This window comes from Juglans regia, chromosome 13 (assembly GCF_001411555.2).
Source record: "Juglans regia cultivar Chandler chromosome 13, Walnut 2.0, whole genome shotgun sequence".
In the NCBI taxonomy this organism is placed as follows: Eukaryota; Viridiplantae; Streptophyta; class Magnoliopsida; order Fagales; family Juglandaceae; genus Juglans; species Juglans regia.
In genome coordinates this window covers 9,014,192-9,032,720 of record NC_049913.1, presented here as the reverse complement: position 1 = coordinate 9,032,720, position 18,529 = coordinate 9,014,192, and the positions used below count along the sequence as shown (strand labels likewise).

The 18,529-nt window shown below is 34.0% G+C and overlaps 2 protein-coding genes across 2 annotated transcripts; one reads left to right on the top strand and one right to left on the bottom strand.

Moving 5' to 3' along the window:
• The first annotated feature begins 1,579 nt into the window (after positions 1–1,579).
• Positions 1,580–5,806, top strand: LOC109003194 (F-box only protein 6). Its single transcript, XM_018981234.2, has 2 exons — positions 1,580–1,968; positions 4,228–5,806. The coding sequence occupies exons 1-2, from the start codon at positions 1,829–1,831 to the stop codon at positions 5,471–5,473; spliced, it is 1,386 nt and encodes a 461-aa protein (XP_018836779.1). The 5' UTR covers positions 1,580–1,828; the 3' UTR covers positions 5,474–5,806.
• A 465-nt stretch (positions 5,807–6,271) lies between these two features.
• LOC109003195 (stress-associated endoplasmic reticulum protein 2-like) lies at positions 6,272–9,528 on the bottom strand. Its single transcript, XM_018981235.2, has 3 exons — positions 9,386–9,528; positions 7,353–7,509; positions 6,272–6,573 (listed from the first exon to the last, which is right to left on the bottom strand). Exons 1-3 carry the CDS (start codon positions 9,386–9,388, stop codon positions 6,527–6,529), a joined length of 207 nt encoding a protein of 68 aa, XP_018836780.1. The 5' UTR covers positions 9,389–9,528; the 3' UTR covers positions 6,272–6,526.
• Positions 9,529–18,529: the final 9,001 nt, after the last annotated feature.

The following is an 18,529-nucleotide window of genomic DNA, read 5'->3' as shown; positions in this document are numbered from 1 at the left end:
CTGTTCATTTCCTTTCATTATTTTTCTCAACTGCAATTTGGGCTTGCCATTATTCCAACTCTGACGTTATTAGTGTGGAAGAGAAAAAAACTAGCTCGTGATTGGATTTGAAAACAAGCTGCAAAAAAGTTTAGAACATAATTAAGCAATTTAGCAGAAATGCCATGCTTGTTTAAGCTTGTTTTGGATTATTAAATTTTCCAATAGCTCATGCTTGTTTAAGCTGTTTCAACAGCTTTGACTTGACAAGCATTTGTATGTTTCAGTAGCATTGTTTCATTGTTTTAGTAGTTGAGAATGTGGGCAGCAACTAGGATGGCAGCCTATTGTACTGAAGATGAACAAAAGAAAAAAACTAATTGGGAAGATCCAGTGTAACGACCCAAAAAGTCTGATAATATTACATGAACGATATAGAATGAAAAGGAAGATCATGGGTGTGCTCTTCCTTTCTTAAACGCAACATCATCACCATAAGCCAAGGATAGATGAATGTATTGGGCTTGTTGGAGATAAATGCTGGTGGAGGTGCCTGGTGGCTTGTTGAGTCATGCATCACTGAGTTGAGAGAAATTATATTGTTCTAGTGAACTATGGCATAAATGACTTTGATTTTCTCTTTCACAAGAATGAGATAGAAGGTGAGGTAGTGTATTCAAGACCTACTGGTAGTGGTATCAAGTATGTGGGTTTGTATAGCTTAATAAAAAAAATCTATGGGGATCTTCTTGAGATGGAAGTCATTATAGTGGCAATTTTTTTTGTAAATTTTGCATTAGTTGGTGATTATGTTTGTGAGAATTGGCTTGGTTGTATTGAAGATCGATGAAATTATTTTGATAATATTGATATCGTGTGATGAAATTTTGTTTATTGAATTGTGAAAATGAAAATGAATATAATTGTTGGTGATTATAGGAGGGTATGAAAATAGAATTAATTAAAAAATAAAAATTAATTATAAAAATAAAAAATAATAATATTTTATTATTATAAAGAGTGTGATGACTAATCCAATATAGACTTTAAGTTTTGAATTATTAGCTAAAAGTGAAAAAGTTACATATTCTTTAAAATTTGAAGAATAAAATAGCTAATCTAATGCCAATGCTCTAAAAGAATAGTGGTGTCTTTTTTCTTTTTTCTTTAGAGAGGGTTGGCTTAGATTATGTAAGACGGCTGGCCCAATAAAGATAGTAGAAGCCTCTCCAATTGTGTTAGAATTTATGAGCATTCTTCACTAATTTAATACACAATTTATTCAAGACAAAAGTGTTTATGAAATAAACCTTTAAAAATGGCTTTCAAGTGAGCTTAGGATTGGTTTATGGAAATGGTAGTTTCCTTATTTTTCTCCACCCAATTTGTCCTAATGATCTTCCCATGGAAGGGGGATTTTTTATTGTTGGAAATAAAAGCGTTAAAGTTGGTAGTCTTGGAATTTCACAAAAGCGGGTTGGAGATATAAGTGGACCGACCCGATCCGCAAGGAGAAAAAAAGAAAGAGGAAGGGGGCAAAAGGGTAAAATGGTAAGGGTGAAAATGAAGAAAAACAACACAACACGGGATAATGAGAGAGAGAGAGCAAGTACTACTACAACGTTGCGTGGGAGTTGGGGGTGGTGGTCAGGACTCAGGGTCAGGTCAGCATAATTACCACTTATCGACAGGGCCTGCAACAGAGACACAGAGAGAGAAAGAGATCGAAGAGGGAGGACTTGTTGTCCTTGGTGGTTTTATTTTGTATTTTTTGGGTTTCTTAGTTTTTTAGTTTCTTTCGTTGAGAGAGAGAGAGAGAGAATCGGGGTGGGTGGCCATTGGCTGGGTCATGGAAGAGCTGGCCATGCTCAGGCAGCTCGTCGGTCAGCTTCAAGAGCTATTGGAACTCTACGGCTCTCGTCCTCCTCATCCTCTTCAACCTCTTCATCCACTGCCTCTCTCCCAACTCCACTCTCAGCAACACAACAGGTCTCTTCCCCTTTTCTCTCTCTCTCGATCTTTGCGGGCTTTTCCAAAATCTATGCTGTGTACCGACTATTTATGCGATTTAGTTATTATTCTGTGAGGTTTTACTTTTACTTCTTTTTGGAGGTGGGGATATGCGTTCTTCTGAATAGGCATTCTGCTTTCCTTAACTTGTTTGATTTCTTCTCGTTTTGTTTGTGAATTGTGTTTTGTTCTTAGTTTCTTGGTGAGTTTGGTAAGTTAAATTGTTTTGTGATACTTCTTTCATTTTAATGTGACCCTTTTTCTCTTCCTTTTTTCTACAAGAAAAAAAGTAACGCTTTTCAGCTCGAAAACTTGGGTCAAAATCGTTCTTAAGAAGGACAAAACTGACCAATAACTTTGTCCATATGACTAGATTTCTGTACACATCCGTGCCGTTATGTGCTAGTTGGTTATGCAAGACTTTAAATTAATACGTGCAATGCAACTCAATCCGAAATCCACTCTCGATGTGAAATCGATGACTGACAATTTTAGCCATGCCCAATTCACCATTTTCTTTCCTCTTACTCAGGAATTAATCATTTACATAAGCGGAGTCATCAACGATTTTAAAGTAAATAGTCTGAACGAAGATGTTTGAATTGTTTAATTAGGTTTGGTTGACTCGAGTGGTTCATTACATCAAACTGGTTATGTATACTAAATGAGGAGTTCATAATTTTGAGCTCTGGCTATCTTCTACTTAAGGTGGAGCATCCTTGTCTTCTTTTAGTGCATAGACTTACCATCTATCATCCCTGCCCCTCTCCTGACAAATTAAAAAAATTATCATGAAAGAAGAACTGTAAAAACTAGGTGTTGGCTATGCCTGTATTATCTTGGAGTTGTTGACTTGTATCCCCATACACAATGAATATCAGACTCGAACAAGTTGTGTGGAACACAGTGGAAGTAGTTTCAGACCATAATTACTTTCAACGTCACAAATTCCTTTAGACTCTTGCGCACAAACTTCTGGCAAGGACTCTAATAGAATTGATACTAAGCTTCAAGAAAATTGCAAACTATTTATCTCAGCAACTGAAATTTTTACAACTGTTTAACATCGTTAGATTCGCTTCTTCCTTAGCATGCCCAAGCTGTTGTCACTAAGACTATCTCTAGCCTGGTAGAAAGCATGCGACAAAGGATAGAAAAGGGAGAGGTTTGGTTTGTCTGAAAGAGTTAGAGAAAAAGGAAATGTTTTGTTGGTTGTACACCCATTACACATTGATGCATATTTTTTCTCTCTCCTATTTTTTCCATTTCGTCCCAAATTGCTTGGAAGACAAAATGGTTGGTTAGAGAGGAAGGAAGTCCCTCCATCCCACTTCTTTTGTTTCCACCCAATAAAAAAAATCCCTGAATAATTGTGGATGTCTAGCCAGTTATATCTCAGTTGCTCAAAATTGCATTTTTCATTTTTTTTTTTTTTTTTGTGTTTGTAGGGGGGTTTCCTTTGTTTTGCTATGTTTTGACATCATTTTCACTAGGTTTCCTATTAGGTTACAAACTGTTCTTCCCATTTCCTTTATTTCATATATTTTTGCCTGGGTATTCTTCCCTTTCATTTCCCTAGGTGATCTTCTTTCCAAGCATGTTGATATATATCTTCTCCCTCCAAATAGTTATATTCCATTTTGCTTTTGAAATACACATGTGATCAGTGCAGTGATTTCTTGATTTACTAAATTTTGGTGTTCCCTAATCTACTTATTTCATATAATTAACACTTTGTAGCGAGTACATAATCCACCTTGTTTTCCTTCCTCTTGAGTTTAAGGATATCTATAATGATAAGGACCACTGAATAATTGTAGCATGGGTGAAATGATAGAAGTTGTATTTAATGTTTTAACTTTATCTCGAGGTATAACGATTTATAGATGTTCAAAAGTATACTCTTTCAAAACTCGATAGAAGTTCAGGAAACTATATTATAGTCTCTTCAGTTCCTGTTCAACTTTTATGTTTTAGTTTGACGCTCATCTTTATAGAAGTTCTTGTAAATGCTAAGTAAATAAATAGCGGTCTTTAATGTATTTTAACATGTAAAAATTAATGCTTTTTATTTGTCATGAATTTTCCAGCATTCAAATTCAAACATTTCATTGGCTTTTATATGTGTCCTTTTTCTTTCCTTTTCTGTGAAATTATTTGGCTCATATGGTTTGGCATGGGCACAGCAATTCACCTCCAATAGAAGATATACTGATGACTTCATCTTTCTTTACACAGGTGGTGCTTCCTCAATGTCGATGATGGTTCTACAGATGATTACTACAGTCTTATAATGGCAGCTGGAAAGTCTGGAAGTCTCAAGATGTTGGAGCCTTACAAGCCTCCACCTGCTAAGAAATCGCGGAAGGAGCGGACCCGGGGAAAATCATCCAGGACCGCCAATACAGTTGAGGTGATGGAACAACAAATTTGGAAGGATTTTCCAGAAGACCTATTTGAAGCTGTTATTGCAAGACTTCCCATTGCTACTTTCTTCCGCTTTCGCTCAGTTTGCCAGAAATGGAATTACTTACTGAACTCTCAAAGTTTCTCTCAGTACTGTGCTCAAGTGCCACAAGGCAATCCCTGGTTTTACACCATTACCCATGAAAACGTGAATTCTGGAGCTATGTATGACCCTTCCTTGAAGAAATGGCACCATCCCTCCATTTCTTCTCTACCAAATAAAATTATCATTTTGCCAGTGGCTTCAGCAGGGGGACTGGTCTGTTTTCTGGATATTGGTCATAGGAACTTCTACGTATGCAATCCTCTGAGTCAGTCTTTCAAAGAGTTGCCAGCTAGATCAGTTAAGGTCTGGTCTCGTGTTGCAGTGGGGATGACTCTGAATGGGAATTCAACCATTGAGGGCTATAAGATCCTGTGGGTAGGGTGTGATGGGGAGTTTGAAGTTTATGACTCAGTAAAGAACTCTTGGACCCGTCCAGGAAACATGCCCTCTAGTATTAAGCTGCCGTTATCCCTGAACTTCCGGTCACAGGCTGTTTCCAGTGATGGAACACTTCACTTCATGCGTTCAGATCCTGAAGGGATTGTGTCCTATGATATGGCAACTGGAGTTTGGAAGCAGGACATAATCCCAGCCCCGCTACATCTGACCGACCACACACTTGCTGAGTGCGGGGGCCGGATCATGCTTGTAGGGTTGCTGACGAAGAATGCAGCCACGTGTGTTTGCATATGGGAGCTGCAGAAGATGACGCTCTTGTGGAAGGAGGTTGACAGAATGCCAAACATATGGTGCTTGGAGTTTTACGGAAAGCACGTTAGGATGACTTGCTTGGGTAACAAAGGCTTGCTCATGCTGTCCTTGAGATCAAAACAAATGAACCGATTGGTTACCTATAATGTATCAAGCAGGGAATGGCTGAAGGTTCCTGGCTGTGTGGTGCCACGTGGGAGGAAGCGGCAGTGGATTGCGTGTGGCACTGCATTTCACCCTTGCCTGACTGCTGTTGCTTAAGTTCAGTTTCTCGCAACAGTGTGTCTAATGAGTTTTTCATTTCAGCACTGGTTTAATGCATGGTTGGCTTAAGCTTTTTCTGCAAATTAGTTTCAGCCACATTTTCATTGTTGTTTAAGTTCAAAAGTTGGTACTATGGGTTCTGTGATGATCAGCTTTCCTTTTTTCCATGTACAAACTTGACAAAAGGTACTATTTGGTTTCAGAAAGCATGGTCCAGAATGCCTATTTCTCAGTCAGCAAGATGTGTATCCTGTATAGTCTCTGTTTAGATGGCGAACATCTTCTGTGGAGAAATCTATGAGAATGAAAAGCATAGTAGTTACTACTTCATTAGACTGCTGAGGCTGACTCGGGGATAAACCTTCATTAGAGGCAGGCCCTCGGCCGTCTTTAGTTGCTACCCCTAATGTAATCTAAGCAGCAACCAATACAATCTTAGAAACACACACACACACACACACACACACATACATATATATATATATATATATATGTTTTCGTGATCAGCAGTCTTACAACCAGAGATTTTACAAGGCACCTAAATTGTGAGCTCGGAGCAGTGTAATCAAACTTTTTCGTGCACTTATTATAGGATATCTCTGGATTTTTCTCCAGACCCTCTTAAGATTGGTGCGCATAGACAAGGAATGCGTATGAGAACGACTGCTTTCATTCAATGACATTGGCACTTGTAAGAGGCAGTCATGTAACAAAAGCAAGCATTTATGCACAGGTCGCTTCCGGACACTTTCAGATATCAGAAAATTGAAAGTCCACACACAAATGCAAACGAGGTCATTCTGATTCCTTTCCATAGAAGGGAAGTGATATAATTTCTCAAATAAAGAAACAAGATACATTTATATGGGATAAATATAAATATAGTATAAGCATATGATAGATTATATCATTTATTAAAAGTTCTTGACTTCATCATGACATGAGCGAACTCTAATTGATATCACATAAATTTTCTAGACAGCCAACAAAAAGAATAAAAAAGACATAACAGGAACACATTTGCCGCCATCTCTCAAAGCCAGGATATGTTTAAGCCATGCCTCCACTTGTTGCTGTTCTAATTATCTGAAAGAGAGCTGTTTAAACAATGAAAAGATGAAATCAGAAAGCCTCAAAAGGAACAATTGGAGAATACATATATATATATATATATATTAATGAAATGAACGTTAAATCCCGTGACCCCACTGGGTACAAAGAAAGCCCCAATTTGACTTAAAAAGGGTGGGAAGACAAGGTTAATTTTCAATGCATCTGATTTGAACTAGATCTTTGGGTTTCATGCTCACCCATCACAGTGTTGGGATAAGTTGTAGACGCAGATATCTTGGAATTGATTCTGTTCGAGGAGTTTCCCTGAATTGCTTGATACACGGTCATGTTGGATGGGGTCATGAACCCGGGATTACTCCCTAGGTGTGGGTTTGAAGGGCATTACCTTGCTGAGATTTCAAATCATAAATAATAGATATCCCATGTATTCATATTCATAAAACTAAGATTTCTAAGCGGTCCCAACTCTTACAAAGTCCCAAAGATCAGCAGTAGATAGCTGCATATATAAATCTTCAAAACCAGCATAGCTTGATTCTTCACTTCTTTTTTATTGGTATTTTTTTTATTCACATTTTAATAATCAGAATAGATGTTATGGAGCCATTCAATCCACGTGCTAGTCTACGTCAATGGGCTAATCATTTAAGTTCACAGTTGACATGAAGACTCGAGTTATTTTGTACTACTGACATTCTCCAAGTCAAAATTTTTCATAAGAAACGGCATGTCCTTGAACGAAAACAAAACAAAACAGAGATAACAAATAGGTACAAAGGTTACTAAGGAAAGAGAGTCTTACATGAACCGATGACAACGAAGATGAAGAAGCCAAGCAGAACAGGACCGACAGGATAGTCCTTTCCTTTTTTTGTGGTTGTTTCGGGCACAGCTCCTCTCTTCAAAATGTTCTTCTCGAACCTCTCCACCTTCCTGTCCGCAAGTCGCCTTGATGTCGTCTACACAAACACCCCAAATAAGAAAATAATACTTCCAATTTTCCAATTTCAACTTGAATTAAGATTTCAATATCTGGCTGAAAACATCTTAAACACTTCAAATCAAAGTATATATGCTGAGAAAGCACAGTGTACTAAAATACAAAAACCCATGGTTTCTCTCATACCTACGGATGAATTATTATTTATAGTTCCAAAATAATATTTGTAATGCCCCAACAAGTCCCACATTGTATGAGAGATATATGAATCAGGTAAATAAGAATGAAAGAGGTGTTTTATAATGATTTATTATCAGGTGAAACCGAGCTTTATAATGATTTTGGGATTTACCGACTATGTTACAATAATATTATCTAGATGCTTTATCATCATATTTATTTAAATATAGATCCTCTGGATTTCCATGGTAGATTTCTTAAAATGCTAACCGTTATTTCTGATTAAATAGTTCTGTGGAAGTTACAGATCCCAAACAAGGTGAAGGTTTTTGCTTGGAGAGCCTGCAAGAATGGGCTACCCACAAAAGCTAATTTAAAGAAGAAGCAGGTACTAACGGATGAGAGCTGTCAGTTCTGTTGTGATGAAGTGGAGGATCTTACACATGCACTATACTACTGTCCAACTCTGAAAGAGTGCTGGGAGAATCAGAGTTTATAAATGCAAACTGAGGCAAGAAATATAGAATTTGTTGATATAGCTAGACAGGTGCAAGCTAGAGGTAACAAGGAGGAGCTGGAAAAGTTTTTTCTTATTGCTTGGGGCTTTTGGCATAGAAGAAATCAAAAAGTTTATGAGAATAAAGATCTAAAGCCTGAAGAAGTAGTGAATGCGGCCCTATCTTTATTGACAGATCATAAAGAGGTTAGGAATTGTGCAAAGCCGACTAGTAGAGTTAAATGCAGTTGGATACCTCCCCCTACAAGGCGTCTTGAAGCTCAATGTAGATGGGGCTATATTTCATGATCAGCAAAAAGCAGGGGTGTGAATCCTACTTAGAGATGATAAGGGAATAAGGGAGAAGTTCTTTTGACAGCAAGTAAGGAGTTAGACCCTATAGAGATTGAACTATTGGCTATTTTCAGAGGACTGCAATTCTGCCTTCATAGGGGCATAACTGATCTTATTGTAGAAAGTGATTCACTGTTAATGGTACAAGCACTTCATGATGGAAGAGAGTCTCTGTCTTTACTGGGTAATCTTATTAAAGAGACTAAAGAGTTGATGAAGACCTGCAGGAACTGCAAAATACAGCATATTGAACGCATGGAAATGAAGGAGCACACAGACTTGCCAAATATGCTTGGCATGTGTATGATCTTAGTGTTTGCCAAATATGCTTTGTAATTCTCTAGTATTAATGAAGAAGTCTTGTTATAGAAAAAAAAAAACGTTTGGAAACTTTTAAGAAAATCCTTAAACTTTCAATAGCGTATGGTTACAATAATAAAAGCTGAGCATCGCAAAGAAATCTAGAGGATGCTAATCTTAATAGTGCTATACCATTTAATGCTAAAAAAAAAAAAAAAAAAAAAAAAAAGCAGGGTAGTGGCATGTGATATGCGCTTATCATTTCCCAAAAAATTGTAATTATGTTACATCTCAGCGAATCAATCATGAAGCTTCTATGATCAACATAAAAAATATTGGCAGAATCTGTAAGAGATCCTTCATTGATCCTAACCATTCTAGCAAAACTCGGCTAGATCAGATCGATGTAGCAATCAATTATCCGGCATAAGAACATATCAAGAAAAAACCACGATACCAACAACATAATTCAAAAAATAAAAGAAACAAACAACAACTCAACCAGAAACCGAGGATAAAAAATAACGAATTAACACTACAAATTGCTAGTAGCAAATAAAATTACCATGATTAATGGTAGATCCGGTGGCCGCTAAAGGATGAAGAACGAGAGCGTTGGAGAATCACAGGTGAACCCTCCCCTTTCCTTCTCTTTCCTCGGTTCTTTTCCTTCCGGCTCGCTGTCTCTCGTAATAAAACACCGGCTTCGTTTTTTCCACTTTTATAGTTAGAGCTGGTGAAGAAAGAGATTGCTAGGATCCCCGTGCGTAGCGTCACAACCGTCATTGTGATTGGATACAAACCAAGCGCGGTAGCTGACGCGTCAAAATCTTGCTGGACAATGAGATGAACATAGGTCTAGTTGGAATAGGAGTTTGCGTACGGTGACAGACGGCGTCCCAGACTCCTAATTAACCATTGAGTACGCCTTTGTCCTGGATTAGGAACATCCGATTCCAAGGGCGTTAACAATTCCAAAAGTAAAAATTCAGCTTATCATTTCTACGTTACACTAACAGTAATAATAAAAATAAATAAAAACTAAAAATAAATATATAATATAGAAATGATGAGTAAATTTTTTTTATAAGAATAATATTAAATGTATTTATAATTTTAAATTATATATAAAATTCATTTTATCAATTTCGTTTTAAGATTTAAAATTTAAAATTTAAGTTTTATAATCTTTAACCTATTTATATGTGGAAAATTAAGTTTTTTTATGATTTTTTTTTAAACAGAGTTAAAATTTTTTATATAAGAGTTATGGTCGTGGATGTGGTTTAGAACCCGGTTTTAGTTGAAATAATTAACAAATAACACCTGTCGTCAAACTAAGATATTAACAAATAATCAATTATTACAAAGTTTATACATGGTCAAATGTGTTTAGCTCGTCAAATTACTCGAATTCATGTCATAAGTGAGTGACAGCTGTTGTGTAAAATAATATTCAATAAAATTGTAATAATTTTGTTATACCTATAATTGTTTTTATAATCATTTAAATAATTATTTTTAAATTTACAATATAAATGATATTATTTTTATAAATTATTTTATAAAAATACTCATAATTTAGATTTAGATTTTTAATATTTAATTTTGTCACATCAATAATTTTTTTTAAGTGGACCAATGCACTGTATTTTAAATAGGAGATATGACAGTGACATTAAAAGTGAGCCCAAATAAAAAATCTACGTTGTCCTTCAGGCCCAAGCTGAAACTCTGAAATGAATACATTTTTTTGGTAGATGTTATGGCGAAATTTGAGGCTTCTACAACTGGGGGGTGCTATTGCTAATGGGCTAATGGCCAAGAACTTTTCGCCACGAACACTACAAAATTGCTAAGGGAAGAAATAGCTCCGCGACGCTCTTTTAACTTCCTACCCGGCCCGAGTCCTGACCCAGCTACCCAGCCGAGTCCTTGCCACTTTCCAGAGCCATTGTAAAGCACCCGAAACTCAAGCCGGCCCGACTCTTTTTTCACACCAGTCTGAGTTTATGGGCTCCAAGCCCAAAGAGAGGTTGCTGTATCGTTAGTTTCCCGATATCGCATTCTTCTAAAGTTTTGTTACTTACAAGCCAGCAGTGGCGGTGCATAAATAAATTATTTATTATGTAACGTATTAAATTACGTTAATTTATAAATTTATTTTTATAAATTTATATTTTTGTGTTGACTGGTGTGACTAGCTTCTACATTAATGATGGGGTTCAATACGACAATACTGGAATTGCAAGTAAATGTTTTTCATCCCCCCAAGTCAGTTTAGGTCTACATCATTGATGTGTCATAATTCTTTGGCCCGATGTTATTTATATAAATATACATATATAAGGAGGAGAGAAGGTTATGAGAAAACCTATGACCCCACGGTTTTCAAACATGAACACCTGGATCAGCCAATATGTATCGTATCTGGCCCCATCAATAATGTTGAATTGTCGACTCTAATTTGTCCCATCTGCAAAAAAATCAACAACCAATATTTTTTTTTTTTTTTACTGCATATGAACATGTTTTGCCAATACTGGCAATTAGGGCATTAGAAGATTGTTCTTACACATGAACTTGGACCACTAAGTTATATGTTTCTATACTGTCCAACTTTTTTACATTCTTTAGCTTGGTTGGTAGTTTCTTATCAATTAGATGTTGCATGTCATGATTATGATTTGCCAAATGCTTTGTGTTTCTTTTTTTCTCTTTTTCTTTATCCTTTTGAGTGGTGTTCTCCTTTTCTTTTACTAAAATAACAATGATTGAAACAACCATTTGCCTGGCTTGCAGATTGTGACCAGCTTGCCGGACCCATTTTTTAATATGCTCAATTTCAAAAGGTTTTGTTGATGGATTCTTTCGTCACTGAGCTAGTTGAGGGATTCACAAGTGGGAGTGTTTCCTACGCCAGACATTGTGCCCTTCGTCAACTATGACACGTGTGATAAAGAAAAAATTAAAACTAAATGAATAAAATTCCACCATTTGTGTTTGAGTAGTACTAGATTGTCGTCTAATAATGACTGTTAGGATTTTATTGAGCACAAATTTTTTTTTATATTTTTTTAACATATTTGAATATTTTTAAAAAATAAAAAATACATCAATATATTAAAAGTCATTTTATTAATCATTAAATAAAAAATATATATATATATATATAAACCGTCAAAGTGAAAGATCAAACTCAAACAACATGCTAATATTTCTGTGTTTTTGGCTCATGGGTGCCAGGTGGTGTTGCTTTCCTTTATTTTTATTATATTTTTTTCTATTTTCTAAGGGAAATGGAAGGTATGAAATCATGTGCTAACAAAAATCTCATACCACGTGATGTTAAAAAAGGGAGAATTTGAGAAATGAAATAAAATAAATAGTTTGGTCCCATATTTTTTCTTGATTGATCAATTAATACCGAAAACAAGGTGCTCATGAATGCAATTGATTCATCAGTCTAGATTATTGTTATGATTTGGCTACCGTGGTAAAATTTCATAGCAGAAGGGAGTACTGTTATAGATTCTTGTGAGGAGTTAGGCAAAGAACTACTACACTTTTGTAGGAGATCGAGTATGTCAATTTTTTTTTTTTTTAAGCAAGTTTACATATCAATCTGCATATTAATATTATTGTCTTCATATTTTAAATTTAAATCAGTATTTTTTTTTTCAATAAAATCTACTTTCTGATCAATTATATTGAATGAATGCATGTATTAATATGCATAATCGCTTACAATTATATTTTTTCATTTCAACTACAATTTTTTCAGGCCAAACGTGAATATATAGAAGTATATCAAATAAATTCAGAGCTTAAGATGCTTTTACGGTGCGGCTTGTTTGACTGAGAGATCATTTGTTTTCATAATTATTTTTATCTTATTTAATTATTATATATTTTTTAAATATTTTAATAAAATAAAATAAATAATTTTTTTTAATTTTTAAATAAAAATAATATTAAAAATATATATTTTAATAATATTTTATTTAAATTTTAACTTTTATTTTAACTTATCTCTGTCAAAATAAACGAGGCCTAACTCTCACATGCTAGTCGAATTATAACTTGGTTGAATTGGTAGATACTAGATTGGTAGCTTGGGACTGTTCGCGAAGATAAATGTAACTTTATGAAAATATGATCAATTTTGTTCCCATTCTAAGCTTTGGGAAAGAGGGGAGGAGAGGAGAGGGTGGCAGGTGTCCGAGCTGCTATTCTCTCCTCTCTCATAGATAGATAGATAGATAAATAGATGATGGATGGAGAGTTCAAGAGAGAGTAGCAAATCAAGTGAGTTGCTGCACCTTTGTTTACTTACTAAAAGAAATTGGTGCTGCTTTCCACTTGTCATTATCGACTTCCTCTCTTTTCTCGCTCACTAGCTCTAGTGGAGGGAATTGCTGTATTATCCAGGTTTTGAATTTGGTCGTGCAATTTAAAGCTGTTAAAAAACAAGTTGTCCATGTGGAGCCAAAAGGTTTTAGTGCATACGGTACCCCCCCCTCCCGGAGGTTGGAACTACTAGGTTTGAGTGCTTTTTTGCCCTTCACTTTATGACTTAAGGTGGGGCCATCTAAGTCAGCAAGACACTATGTTATTTTGGGATGAATTTCACCACCTTTACTTTTGTCTCAGAAAGCGTCCCATTTACACACCAATAATAAAAAAAAATACAAAAATACAAAAATTAAAATTCAAGTCAAGTTAATTTATAAAATTTGTTTAGTATTTTTATTTTCTCAACAAAATGAGGAGTCGAACTGACCAGCTTAGTAACCCTCTCTGAACATGATCATAAGAGTTAAGGTTGAACCTGTCACTATTGTACTCTCAAAATATCTAGTTGCTCCAAAGTCCATCTTATAACTCAAAGATCAGGCTTTAGTATCCATAAGTGGTTTTAACTTATATCCTCTCGAATTCCTGATTTTGAAATCATGAAATACAAGCTCATACCAACTGTGTTACCACTTTAGCGGTAAAATTTATTTAATCTATATGAACCAAACATTTATCTTTTGTGTGTATGTTTTCAACCTTGTGAGTGAATGCTCAAACAGGCATGATATATATAAGATATTAGTGTTGAAGAAGCTCTGAAAGAAAAATATCCATTTCTATGTTATATATGTCAAGTGAACACTCCGAAGTGAAGTCCATTGATCTTTTCTATTTGTTCTCAAATTACCTAATCCTGTTTGGTTGGAGAATGGAGATGGCTGCTGCTTTGAGACAGCCGCTTGATGATTCCAGCACCTTGATCGTCGGGTCATTGTCTGAGTTGAAAAGAATATGGCAGGAAACATGGTTCATGCTGCACGCTGGGACACAGATTTTTCTTTGCCACAACATTTTTGGCACTCATAATGCTTACAGTAGGAGATTTATTATTCGACCATTTGATTTAAGTAGGAAAACAGTGAGGGAAGAAATAGACAGAGACAGAGACTGAGACTGACTGAATCATAATTGAAATCAAATTCAATCTAATCTAAGGGGGTTCACGGGAGTTATTAAACTGTAATCAATGCGCTCCAGGTTCTCTCATTATCCCACGCCACAGGATTTCCAATCAAAGGTCCTGAAGTTCACAATCAATGCCAAAATTAAAGGGTGGGGGGCTCCTCATGCTGTACTGCATTTTTGTACTATTCATGAAGTTTATCCTGTAGGTGGATTTATTAGTAGCATCCGAGTCATTCAAAGCTCCCCTCTAGAATAATAAATTAGGTCCATCATTGTTAATTCTCATCCTTTTATCCTCTTCTTTTTTCAGCTTTTAAATTATGATGTATTTATTAAGTACCAATATCTTCTCATTTCTTACTACTTTTAATTTGGTTCAAATGACCTCTATGCCAGTGAAAAATATACCTTATTAGTCTATTTGAATTTAAATTAATTGTTGTCACATCATCCTTAATTATTTCATCACACCCACAATTTATTTGACTGAAAATTTTAGAGACGAGAATTTTATAAATAGTGAAATGATTTAAAGTATGATATTTTTTAAATTTTAAAAAATGAGAGAAAAAAATTGAATAAAAATATTATTTAAATATAAATTATTTTTATTTTTATTTTAAAATTTTAAAAAAATTATATTTTTTATGTTTTATTTAGAAGTTTAGAAAAATTATGCTAATTAAGTAATAATTAGATGAAAAAAATTGAAAAAATGAAATTGAAAAGTATTATATATGTGTTTGAGTGATATTCAAAAAGGAAATTATGAAAAATTTTAAAATGATATGAGATCAAATTTCATCTAATTAAGTATCTAAACATAATCTTAATCTAGCTTGTTTGTTGCGGCGCATGTCAAGGTTTCATGATGTTTTTTTTTTTTTCCTTCACTTATGGATCCATCCCACCATCCTCATCACTCTCTTCCTCTCCTTGTATTAGCCGATCGAAAACAATCTTTTATTTATCATGCTTGTAATTATCATTACCTCGTTTACTCAATGGGTATGGTTCTACATGTACAAGTGTAAATAAAGTAATCGGAAAGTCATTTCCCCTTTCAAAGTTAGATTAGTAGTGCCTTATCATTGGTTTGGTTACTGCGGTATGAGTCACCTAGCTAGGAGCTGTATAAACAACCGAACACAATGATTTGAGGATGCATGCGGCGCTTTGTTAGGCATGTTTATAATGGCATGTTCCTTTTCAGCTACTTAAAACTATATTCATAAGTTGTACAAAGAAATTATAGATATAGATACAGATATATTTGTCGTATAATTAAAATTATTCATATAAATATTAATTTTTAATAATTATCATCTTATGATAGAATAAAAATACTATTTATCAATATTTTGTTGAACTAGTTAATAATTACTCATATTAGACAAAATCGCTCAATTTAATTGATGAATTCTTCAGTACCTAGGATCATCATTTCATGTGGAGGCATCGCTATCGCACAAACACATAATGGGCTTCTTTGTCCACCATGGAAATGTTCTTTGTGCAGGTACAAATTTTTTAAAAAAGTAAAATTCAATTATTTTATTTTATTAACCCCACTGAATATAACCAGTTGGGCTGATCCCCCTCACGTTGCATTACATCCTCCCACGTACGCAGCCGTTGATCCGCTCCGCAGACGCCACGCGTGGGGCCATGACAGTGCCTTTGGCGTCAGCCGGCATCCAAACACGGCCTGCAAGACCTAAAACCCAAAAAAGATTAATTATAACCTGATAACCAGTGTGATTAAAGAAAGAGAAGGTTACTTTTGTCTTGGGGAAGGAAAAAAGAAAAGAAATGAAATGCTTTATTCTCTTTGTTGATGACAGCATCAGGTCATCCGTTTTCGTCTGGGGTTGGTGAAACGCCGTAATCTCTGACGTCTACTTTGTTTGTTAATGAAACGGGGGTAGATCAGCTTGTGATTGTGACCCGAGTGTGCTTTTATTTATTCCGATATTAAAACATACATTCATGTGTTGGCAAAGATCCCCATCAATGGCTTTGCTTCCCCGTGTAGACAAAAGTTAATAGGTTTATGATAGTATTAAGATTTGTTTATTCTTAAACTGAATTGTACAATCCAATTTAAAAAAACAGATATCATTAAGTATATAAATAACTAGATTTACATATTTATATCTACTTAAATTTTAGTATAATAGATGATTTAATCCATTTCAGATTTAAAGTCTTGATTTTGAATAATGACTCTACATTTTATTTTATTGATTACATACTCGACGTATTGCACTCTATTTATTGAAAAAAGAATTATATTAGATACAGTCATGAATTATGTAAATGTCAAACATTCATTTTGAAAAAGAGTGAGATATATTATTAAAAATTAATTTCTTTTATATAAATCCTATATTTACTATTCATTTTTTTTTAAAAAAGAATGCATGACGCTTATGTATTCTATGACTGAAAAAATCATTTCTCTTAAAAAAAGTTTGAAATAGACAAGGGCGAGTAGTATTAAGAATATATTAACATTAAATATATTATTCATTGTATGGGCATCTTTTTATATTCGTGTTTTGATTTTTCAAGTTAAATTTCCTTGAATGTGATGTATATATTTTGTTATGTATAGAATTAATTACCTAAGCACCCAAGCAAGCTTCCTGCTTTACATTATTCTACATTAGTACGTTTTCTCTGTAATTTGTCATTACTCTTTTGTCTTTCTTGCTTGCAAGCTACTCTCTAAACTCTCTAGTCCTTGCATTGACACGTGCGCAAAAGGAAAAATAAATATATATTTACACCTTTCTAGTATAGATAAATGTACGTTGATAGAATAAACATATATTATATGCTATGACATGCTATTTTTCTTCCTTTTCCCAAATTGTTCGGCATACATTTAACCTAACCCAGAAAAAAATATCCAGTTGAGATCTGACTATCTGAACCAGCCGACACGTAATCAACACATAAAAAAAAAAATCTTAGTGAAGGGAACAAAAATACCTCGACCGTACGTACACATAGTCTGAACTGGACTAATTCTGTTCGAACCAATAATATTTTTACTTTAGTTGGATAGTTGCTGTCGACTTGTCTAGACAAACAACTTTTATAGTTTATGTAAGACAGCTAGCACGATACACAACTTCCCATTTTCCGTAATTAGACTTTAAAATACTCACTTTTTGGAAATTAGTCATGATAATTTATTTAGGGAGTGTTTCGTTCCAACTTCGGACTCGTCTTTTTATATTTTGATCTTTTCAGTATATATACCCTCTACTTAGGTCAGCTTATTTAGAAAATAGCTCACCTTGGTATCCCTCCAACATAGGTTTCGATTGAATTTAGAGATAAAATAAGATGAGTTAAGATAATTTATTAATAATAATAAAATTTATGAATAAAATAAATTAAGATGGTTTTTGAAAATTTTGGATGTTTGGATTGAAAGTGAGATAAAATGATTTTAAATTGTTAGAGAATTGATAGATGTGGGTCCTACAAATAATTGCATAATATTTATAATGATTTTATTTTATTTATAAATATATTTATAAATAAATAATAATAATTTTTTAAATTACATACCCAATTTTTTTTTATAATATAATTCATAATAATATTATAAGATGACACTCTTTTTATAAAATCAAATTATATAAAAAATATCAAATAAAAATATATTTTATTTACAACTTTTTTAACAAATTATGAAATATTTATAAAATTAGTTTATTTTATATTTTTATTATTATAAAAAAACTAAATAGAATCAATTCCTTTTAAAAAATAGTGACCGTTTGTCATTGTTTGTCTTCTTCTAAAAGTAATTTGAAATCTGATAAAAAACTTGTTTTGACCATTTGGTTAAGAGATGAGTTGTTCATATGGAATGAGATGATCTTTCTATCTAGCTACCACCATTGATTATAGTTCAAGACTATATATGATTTGTACAAAAAAGATATAAATATGTTTTATTGGAGAACCGAGTCATATGCCATTAGGCTATCAGACTCTTGACATATATCATGTAATTAAAATTGCTTATATAAGTTCAATTTTAATGAATATGGCATCTTCAAATATGATAAGAGTATTGCATATTTGTACTTTTAGAAGTACCTAATAATTACTGTCTTTCGAAATGGTTAAGAGTTTAGAATAATAAAATTCAATCAAATGATAACTGAGAGTTGCAAAAGGATTCGTTTCTCGACATGTAATA

Bases quoted from the DNA above. Each gene is read 5' to 3' on its own strand.
- LOC109003195 (XM_018981235.2), bottom strand. The intron at 6,574-7,352 runs GTAAGACTCTCT...TTGTTTAAACAG, and splicing joins CTTCGTTGTCATCGGTTCAT to CTCTCTTTCAGATAATTAGA.
- LOC109003194 (XM_018981234.2), top strand. From the start codon at position 1,829: ATGGAAGAGCTGGCCATGCTCAGGCAGCTCGTCGGTCAGCTTCAAGAG. The intron at 1,969-4,227 runs GTCTCTTCCCCT...TTCTTTACACAG, and splicing joins CACTCTCAGCAACACAACAG to GTGGTGCTTCCTCAATGTCG.